Source organism: Perognathus longimembris, chromosome 17, assembly GCF_023159225.1.
Source record: "Perognathus longimembris pacificus isolate PPM17 chromosome 17, ASM2315922v1, whole genome shotgun sequence".
NCBI classification, from domain to species: Eukaryota; Metazoa; Chordata; class Mammalia; order Rodentia; family Heteromyidae; genus Perognathus; species Perognathus longimembris.
In genome coordinates this window covers 45,707,493-45,717,033 of record NC_063177.1, presented here as the reverse complement: position 1 = coordinate 45,717,033, position 9,541 = coordinate 45,707,493, and the positions used below count along the sequence as shown (strand labels likewise).

The window sequence follows — 9,541 nt, the reverse complement described above, 5'->3', positions numbered from 1 at the left end:
GCCGTTTCCTTGCTGTACGGTGCTAGTTGTACTCACTCCATGGATTAGTTCAAAGATTAACCCTGATCCCATGTAAAGCTCGTGCTCTGGTCTGGTGCTCTCAGTACTGTGGCATTAACATCTGCATCCTGCCTCTCTCCAAGGCCGCACAGAGCCTGTCACCCGTCAACCTAAAGCCCAGATGTTGAGGCTCAAGACCCTAACTAGCTCAGGGGTCCATTCTCAATACACCCCAAAAGGACTACCTGCTGAGCCCAAGCAGAAGAAATGGCAGGGCCCAGAAGGGGTGTAGGAGCAACCTGAGATCCAGCTCGGGGGCGTGAGGCATGGAGTAAGCAGGACCCTCATCCCGGAGAGGGTCCCGGACCTTCCTACGTTCTCTGTTCTGAGGACCTGGTTTGTGTTTTGTAAAAGAAAATATAACTGGGAAGCTTGTATTAGTGATCCCTGACAGAAGGCAAAACTGAGACCTGCCACTACATGGAACTGAGGTTAGGGGCAGCAGGACTCTCTCTTCCCTTTGAGACTGCTCTCTCTGGGCTCCAAAGAATGGCTTACAATCATCTGAGGGACTGGGAATACGGCCTAGTGGTAAAGTGCTCGCCTTGTATACATGAAGCCCTGGGTTCGATTCCTCAGCACCACATATATGGAAAACGGCCAGAAGTGGCGCTGTGGCTCAAGTGGCAGAGTGCTAGCCTTGAGCAAAAAGAAGCCAGGGACAGTGCTCAGGCCCTGAGTCCACGCCCCAGGACTGGCAACAGAAACAAAACAAATAAAATACAAGCGTCTGAGAGGTGTTAAGGAGACTGTGTATGGTATTGCATACCTGTAATTCCTGTAACTCAGGAGGCAGAGGTAGGAAGATCACAAGTTCTAGAGCAGCTTGAGTTTTATAGCAAGATTATCTCAAAAATAATTTTTTTTAAAAAAAGAAAGAGAAGAATGGAGGAAGGCAATGAGAGAGAGCAGAGGAGAGGTGAGACTCGAGAGGAGAGGAGGTGTTCAAACACTTTTCTTCCAGATGCAGTGGGAGGGGAGGGTGCGAATGGAAAAGCCAGCGGTGTTGGCTGGCAGGGTCAGCGGTGGGTAAGGCCAGGCCTGAAAAGCAGGTAGGAGCTTCCTGGAGATGGGGCACCAGGACAAGGTGAGGCCTCCAGACTGAAGCGCTTGCCGGGGAGGTGGGCTCCAGAGCCCTGGGCCACCCGGAGATGTCCTCAGGCAGAATTCTGAGCCCCCCAGACCACAGTGGACACACACACACACACACACACACACACACACACACACACACACACACACACAGCCCTGCTGGCCGCCCTGGTGACATGAGACAAGAAGGCCCCACAGCCCCTGCCCCGGCACCCCATGCCTGCACCTGGCAGTTGGGGTTCACCCCCGAGCAGGTGTGTTGTCTCACGCCTGGTGAGCCTGGCGTCCGCTGGGCCCCCTGGGCCGACTCCACTCCATTGGATGCCACGTCACCACCCAGAGCCTTCTCTCCATGCCCCACCCTGGGGGTATTTCTGGCCCCTAGATGGCAAGAAAGCTCTGAAACCTGAGCAGAAGGCATCTCCGGCGACACGCCTGCAGACAGGCGGTAATAGAAGTATCCCTCAGGCCCCTGACACGTCTGCGCAGCTGCTCGGCCGGCCCGGCGGCCCTCAGCCCCAGGACAGCCCACTCTGGCTCAGCCAGGCACACTAAACTTAGCATCCGCCCTCGGCTTCATAACCCCTGCCACCCCCTAGCTGGGCACCAACTACTCTGGGAGCCACTGCTGCTCTTGCCCAGGGCACCCCCAGTCCAGCAGCCATGTCCCAGACCCAGGCAGGGAAGGTGCGCGGGAGCCTCTTCTGCGTCCTGGTGGGCATGGTGCTGGCCACGGTGGCCGTGGTGACGGACCACTGGGCCGTGCTGAGCCCCCACCTGGAGCACCGCAATGTCACCTGCGAGGCGGCCCACTTCGGCCTCTGGAGAATCTGCACCACGCGAGTCGCTGTGGACACCCTGGAGGACAAGAGCTGTGGCCTCGCCATGCTGTCGCGGGGTAACGTACCCCCCTTCCCTTCCCTCCCTGCCTCCTGCCCTGCACCGCAGCCCCCCCCACCCCACCCCGGCTAAGCTGTGCATGGGAAGGAAGTCAATGTCACAGCTGAAGAACGGAGCAGCCACCTGCTCTATGGAGAAAGGAGGTGGGAACAGCAGAAAGCTGCTAGAGGCCCCAGCGGCCATGGGAAATGGGACCCCCATCTTGTGAGGCCCCAGGCAGATGCTGGGGCAGCAGGACAGGAGCTCCTGGCTGCAGGAGCGCGGGACCCCTCGACGGTCACTCACTGTGTCCCGGCGTCACGGGGTCACCCCCACAGAGACAGGCTGGGGCTCTCGTTCTGGGGCTGGGTGCGCAGTCTTCTTCCCCCATCTCCAGCCAGGAGGAACGTGGGCAGCCCTGCCGTGGACTTGGCAGGGCCACGTGTCCAACGTGGCCGAGTGAAAAGGCGCCATGATCCTTTGGTCCTACCTACGAAGAGTACCAAGCTAGCTAGAACGCAGCAGGAAGACAAGTGAGGGGTGCGGGGGGGGGGGTGCTGCGGCACGTGGCAGGGACACAGGGTGTGTGTGGACAAGGGCTGAGGTCAGAACGGGCTGTCCTGCTGTGTGGGCTCCCCAAGTTCAGCCTACCCAACTCCTACAGCATGTCCTACCCCCACGGTTTAAGAGCGTTCTTCCAGGCCCTTCCACGTCACGGAGCCATGCGTGGCAGGGAAGCTCTTTGTCAAGGAGACCTGGTATGGGTGTGACTTCCAAGTGTGGATCCTTTGGGAAAGAAAGCAAACGAGGCTCCAGGGGGAATGAGAGAGCTGAGCTCTTCTTACCATCACCCACCGCCTTGCCAGCGAGCTCTCCGGGGACAGGCCCAGCCCAGCCTCTGCTTCCCTCTGTGTGAAATGGAAGACTCAGATCAGCAAGCTCAGATCCCTTCTTCCAGGGTTTGCAGATGTGTCTCCCAGGTGGCAGCGAGGACGGCCTGTGCACGCTCATTTCCCTCTCCTTCCTTGCTACTTGCTTCAAGAAACCCTGGCCTCATGGACCCCTCGACTCCCCCGCCACACACACACACACACACACACACACACACACACACACACACACACACACACACACACACACACGGTACCCAGAGATTCATGAATACTCAGCTGACTTGGAAACTGCTTCCCAGGGTGGAGGGCTCTGGCAGATGCCGGGATGGGCCTGGAAGGTATCAGGTAGCCCAGTGCCTTTTCCCCTTGGACACCACTGCTAACTTATAAACAGAGACATCAGCCCTGGGTGGGGCCAGGCAGGGCAGGGCAGGGCAGCGTCTTCAGAGACCACTCGTAGGGACACACATGATGGTTCTGTCCACCTGTTCTTGGAGCCATCTGCCTTTTAAAGCCAGAGCAGGGACGAGACGGGCTGGCGTGAGGAGCAGCCTCTGGGAGTGGCAGGCGTGGCTGGGCCTCTCTGGCCCCAGTCCTGTCACGAATCATATTATCTACACTGGTGACACAGAACGCTGCCTTGCCCCAATCATCCTCTGGAAATGGAGATCCTTTTATTCTCTATCAGCACCACATTTGGTTTTCTGGTGGTTCCTTGGAGACAAGAGTCTCACGGACTTTCCTGCCTGAGCTGGCTTTGAATGGTGATCCTCAGATCTCAGCCTCCTAAGCAGCTAGGATTACAGGTGTGAACCACTGACACGCAGCAGAGCTCATCTCATCTAGTTTTGGTTTTTTTTTTTTTTTTTTTTTTTTTTGGCCAGTCCTGGGCCTTGGACTCAGGGCCTGAGCACTGTCCCTGGCTTCTTCTTGCTCAAGGCTAGCACTCTGCCACTTGAGCCACAGTGCCACTTCTGGCCATTTTCTGTATATGTGGTGCTGGGGAATCGAACCTAGGGCCTCGTGTATACGAGGCAAGCGCTCTTGCCACTAGGCCACATCCCCAGCCCCCATCTCATCTAGTTTTAAAGGTTAAAACCCATTTCCATTCTTAGACCACCAAGTCTTATAAAAGGAGAAATAGTCCAATCCCTATAATGCACTTGCAGAGATAGCAAAGACTTGGGGAGCCCAGCCACCACCCCGCATCATTATCCAGGCCTGGGGATCTCCGGCCACTGACAGCTTCTACCCTGTGAAGAGACTGGAGCCCAGCAAGGCAGAGCTGCAGGCTCCAAGCTCTGCACCAGGGTGACAGGGAGGAACAGCGGACAGAGGGGCAGAGGCTCAGAATCTACAGACTGCAAAGACTGTCTCTGTCCTCCAAGGCCTTACCTGGGACCAAGTAGCCCGCGTGGGCCTGCCTCAGGTGGCCCTCCTTTTAAAGCTGGCCTTGCTGCTCAATGCTCTGAACATCAGAGACTTCGACAGAGGGACGAGGGTGGAGAGGGCAAAGCCACAGCGTTCCTGGTCATCTAACCGGACCCTGTGCTCTCTTGGGTGGGGAAGGGGGATACTTGAAGCTGCCCAGCTTGCTTCCTTCTGAATGACACTAAGTCTGCTAGGCCCACTCTCCCTTTGTGGGGGGGGGGGAACCACCAGGGACCAGGAAGGGCCTATGGCCTCCCCCAGGCAGCCATGCACCCCTGGAGGGGATGTTTCTCAAGGATGCCGACTCCCCTCATGTCTAAGTCCAAGGGAAGATATGGGTCAGCCCATCCGTCCTCAGGCCCCACCTGTTGGAAAGAAGGCAAAGTTTCCAGAAGCCCTGAGAAGGAATGTAATGCACTGGCTGCCCTGCTCTCGGGTCTGCATTTGAGGACATTCAACAGAGGAGGAGAAGAGGGACTGGAATACTGTCCCAATGTGGGGGAACAAAACATCTGCCCAGAGCACAGAGCCGGGGTCTGCAGTCTCGGCTCAGCCCCCACCTGTGAGCTCAGCTCGTGCCTTGCAGCCAGCAGGTGCCTCTGCCCAGAGCGCAGCCTGCTGCTCCTCCGGAGGCAGAGGCTGACGGCTGAGCCTGCCCGGCCGGCAGGGTGGCCTGGACCACAGGCCCGGCGCGGAGGCTTTGCACTCACAGATAGCGAGCGAGCAGCGAGGGAGGCGGCTGACCGCGACGTACACTTGAATCCAGTCCATTCTTCTTGGAGGGTTTTCAATGACAACTGAAATTGGCCCTTCAAGAACGAAAACAGAAGTGTTCCTTTGTGCAGAGGGAGACCCCGGGAGACTTATGACAGAGTATGAGCCATTTTGAAGCAGCAATTCAAGAGAATCTACAAGCCAATAATCTAACAAATAGAAGAGGTTTGTATTATGCTTTAAAATAGCAGCAGATGCTGTGAGCGGAAAAAGCCAGCAGCTCTGACATCAGTGCCAGCGGTCAGCTCCTCAGGTGACTCCATTCAAAAGGAAAATGATTTAAATATAGAAGCGGGCAGGGAAAGCTGGTTCACTCCTGGAAGATTCACTGTTGCTAAGCCAGAAGTCATCCTCAGCCATGACAGACAGCCACCTCAACTATGGAGGTGGGGGTGGGGGAGGCAGACCAACCAAAGGATTCAGTGGCAATAAGATAATATCCAGAGGCCACCTTCCCAGGAGGAGGTAGAAATCAGGAAGATCACAATGCTAGGATAGCCCAGGTAAGAAGTTAGCGGGATGCCCCCACTCTGGCCCGTTGCAATCAAGCTCAGGGCAGTGGTTCACAGCTGTAGATCGGAGGACCAAAATTTAAGAATAACGGTGGGTTAAAACACAAGACCCCACCTGGAAAATAACAAAGGCAAGAAAGTTCTCGGCTTATAGATCAAGCGTACCTGCCCAGCAAGTGTGAGGCCCTGAGTTCAAACTCCAGAATTGCCAAAAAACAACAACAGAAAGGGTCTGTAGCAAGAGAGAAGGAAGCCATCATCCAGTCAAAACCCACACAAGTGGCAGTCCCTGGGGTACACTTCTGGAGGAAACTGGGCATAAGACTCTTTGTGACATAAAGCCGTCAATTCCTAAACCCAATGTCATTTCAATGGAAAGCCAAGATGTTTTTAGACTGAGGGTCAAGGACCCATCGGAACAAGAAATCAATGAAGGGCCCCACACAAATAAAAAGCAACCTAACTTAGTTTTCTTTTGAAAGAAGCAGAGGACAATGCAGAATAACCCATTTGCTTACTTACTCCTAAATCAGATGGAAAGAATGTTAAATGTACTCCACAAACAATAAAACCATATTGTGGTATGGCAAGGCGTGTCTGCTCTTGTGAAAGACACTGGGAATGACGTGAAATGACATTGAAAGTCGACATGAATTTCTTGCTGCTGAACACCCCCTCCCCCCACCCCTCCATCACATGGTGACATCAGGTCTGTGACATCAGTGGCCAGGTGGTTACACTTTGTCCAAGGAGGTCTTGGTGGCCTGGAGGGTGCTCGGGCGGTGGTTAGTCCTGCTCTCCTGTGGAAGGGGTCTACCTACACAATCTTCCAGACATGGCCACTGGAGCCAGGGTCCCAACATGACCTTCAGAATCTGTCTTTTGTGAAAGATGCTGCAACCCAGTCACCCAGTGAGTCATAGCCCTAGATTGGGGGGCACCCTGCGTTTCTTGTCCTTAGGCCATTGATGTTTTGGAGGTTACCCATGTAATGCAGAGTGTTCAACGTCACCCCAGGCCTCTCTCTACCTACATGCTGGGAGGCCCCCTCCCCTTCTCTCTGCCAAAAGGACTCCCGGCCTGGTCAGTGTTTGCCAGGGAGAGAATCACCATTCGGGTCTTCGCTGACTCTGTAGTCTTGATGCTTGACTTCCGCTGGGGCCTCAGCTTCTCCATCTGCTCCTTGGGCCTCAGACTCCACCTGCTGAATGTGGGCCAGTTCTTCATTTTGCCCTACTCCCTCCCCAGTGATCTCACAGCTTCCGGTGCAGGTCCTTTATCCTGCTTTCGTATTACGAGTGTTTGTGCCCAGATTCAGAATTTGTGCCTGAGGGACCAACCCTCTCCCAGCCCCTCCCTCCACGCTATCTCCTCACTCACAAGCTGTCTCCTTCTTTGCAGAGAAGAACTGCTCCTACTTCAGACATTTCAACCCAGGCGAGAGCTCGGAGATCTTTGAATTCACCACTCAGAGGGGTAGGTAGGCCGTGGAAGACAGAGCTGTGCAATGTGACATGCTGCTTGGCCTGGGAGCCACCTGGAAGAAAAGCACTCACCTCCTGTCCTGACAGTGGGGTGTCTGTCACCTCCCATCTACCGGGGTGCAGGTGGCTGTGTCCCTCTCCAGCCCCTTGGGGCTGAGGACAGAGGGGAGGGGGCTCCATGCTGTGGCAGGACTGAGCTCTCGGGACACAGAACATGGAACAAATGCTCACAGTTTTAGGGAAGGTTCCAGAAGGAAGCCACAACCCCTCCCTCCATTACTGACCTCTATGTAAGAGGCTGGGAAGTCCGTGGAGTCCAGAGGCATACTCACTATTGGGATACAGTGCCACATTGGCTGGTGGCGATGATGATAGTGGTGATAGTGGTGATGGTAGTGGTGATAGTGGTGATGGTGGTGGTGATGGTATTGTGGTAATGGTGGCAGTGGTAGTGGTGGTAATGGTAATGGTGATGGTGGTGATGGTGATTGTGGTAATGGTGGTGTTGGTGATGGTGTTGTTGTTGGTGATGGTGGTGATGGTGGTGATGGTGGTGATGGTGATAGTGATGGTGGTGGTGGTAATGGTGGTGGTGATGGTGGTGATAGTGTTGGTGATGGTGGTGATGGTGGTAGTGATGGTGGTGGTGGTGATAGTGTTGGTGATGGTGGGGAGGGTGGGGTGTGGTAATGGTGACAGTGGTGTTGTTTGTGGTGGTGGTGGTGGTGGTGGTAATAGAACCGTGTAGCCTAATCTCTTCCCAGGTGTGACTCAGTGGGTGAGTGTGTGGCCTCTCAGGAGGGTATAACACAGAATCACGAATGTGGTTTTGTCACTAGCCAGGCTGGAGGTCCCAGCCTGTGGCCCTGGGAATGTGTTTTTCAGAGTACAGCATCTCGGCCGCGGCCATTGCCATCTTCAGCCTGGGCTTTGCCATCGTGGGCACGGTGTGTGCGCTTCTGTCCTTTGGGAAGAAGCGGGACTACCTGCTGCGGCCTGCCTCCATGTTCTATGCCTTTGCAGGTAGGAGGGGGCAGCACTAGTGGGCTGGCCTGGGCAGTGGGGAGCAGGAGAGTCCCCACTCTCTGCTTGCTGGGCTCTATGCTGAGGGAAATCTGATTCCTGCAGGGCTGGGACACAGCAGTCTTGAAAACGTGCTATGTTGTCCATTTTTGCACTATGATATGATGCTTGGGGACACAGAGGAAATCCTTAGAGAGCAGTTAGGCACAGTGTCCTGCCCCTCCCTGGCCACCCTCCCGTGGGATGGGGACAAGGGAAGGAGCTACTTGTGCAGGTCTCCTCCCTGCCCAGGTCAAGGTGAAGAACAATAGCCTCAGGTCGGGCAGGGCCGGGCCTTGGCTGGGCTGAGCTCCTGAGACCCCTGGCTCGGTCCCCAGGCCTCTGCATCTTTGTGTCGGTGGAGGTCCTGCGGCAGTCGGTGAAGCGCATGATCGACAGTGAGGACACGGTGTGGATTGACTACTACTACTCCTGGTCCTTCGCCTGTGCCTGTACCGCCTTTGTCCTGCTCTTCCTGGGTGGGCTGGCCCTCCTGCTCTTCTCCCTGCCTCGAATGCCCCAGAACCCCTGGGAGTCCTGCATGGATGCAGAGCCCGAGCATTAGCCTCCAGGAAGCCCAGCCTTAGCCCAGAACATTCTACGAAAGGTGTGGGAGTTTTTACATCTGCCCAAACCCCTTCTGTCTCACCAGAGCTGAGCCCAGACATATTAGGGCCTGTAGGTGCAGCGGTGCTTGGAGGGGCCTCACCTTCCACCCACCAAGGCCTAGTCTGTCCCACTGGGCCACTTGTCTATGACAACTTGGCCCCAGACATCTTTTAAAAGCTTCCAGGAACACCTTGTTTTCATTCGCCAGCTCGGAGCCCCATAAAGAGTCAAGTTCTGTCTCCTTCTGGGTAACAAGGTACAAGGTCCTCTGTGAACCAAACTCCCCCCATTGGCTTCCAAACACCCTGAGCAGCATTTCTTACTTGCTAGAATCTGTCTGTGTTTTGAAATAAAAGCTCTCAGACGCCTCCCTCCATCTTTTCTTTGACTCTTGTACCTTGCATAGCAACTGTTTGGGTGCCTAGCCTGTGTCTGGGGGCTCTGAGGAGGGCATTGAGAAGGAGGAGGGAGATTCTTGTACTTCTGGGCCCTGGGAGGTGGTTATGGTGAAAATGAAAACCCTGTGGCTGGGCAAGGGTGTTAAAAATAGGAGGAGTTATTTCTAGAGCCCGGCAGTACTAAGCATGCAGCCCTGGCCCTGCACGGGAGCCATACAGCCTCCCAGCTCTGGCTTTGGAGGCTGGATTCTGGCTGCAAGAACACTAGAAAGTGAGACTTGGGGGTCAGAGCCCCACAGCATGCTGTCACTACAGTGCCCTCTTCCCCAACCCCACTGACCCTACTC

General features: G+C 55.3%; 1 protein-coding gene across 1 annotated transcript; it reads left to right on the top strand.

Annotated features, from left to right (window-relative positions):
- Window positions 1-1,749: 1,749 nt before the first annotated feature.
- Cacng1 (calcium voltage-gated channel auxiliary subunit gamma 1) lies at window positions 1,750-9,164 on the top strand. The gene is made up of 4 exons (XM_048366176.1): window positions 1,750-2,050; window positions 7,043-7,117; window positions 8,011-8,148; window positions 8,526-9,164. The coding sequence occupies exons 1-4, from the start codon at window positions 1,816-1,818 to the stop codon at window positions 8,750-8,752; spliced, it is 675 nt and encodes a 224-aa protein (XP_048222133.1). The 5' UTR covers window positions 1,750-1,815; the 3' UTR covers window positions 8,753-9,164.
- Window positions 9,165-9,541: the final 377 nt, after the last annotated feature.

Bases quoted from the DNA above. Each gene is read 5' to 3' on its own strand.
- Cacng1 (XM_048366176.1), top strand. From the start codon at position 1,816: ATGTCCCAGACCCAGGCAGGGAAGGTGCGCGGGAGCCTCTTCTGCGTC. The intron at 2,051-7,042 runs GTAACGTACCCC...CCTTCTTTGCAG, and splicing joins CCTCGCCATGCTGTCGCGGG to AGAAGAACTGCTCCTACTTC. The intron at 8,149-8,525 runs GTAGGAGGGGGC...CTCGGTCCCCAG, and splicing joins CATGTTCTATGCCTTTGCAG to GCCTCTGCATCTTTGTGTCG.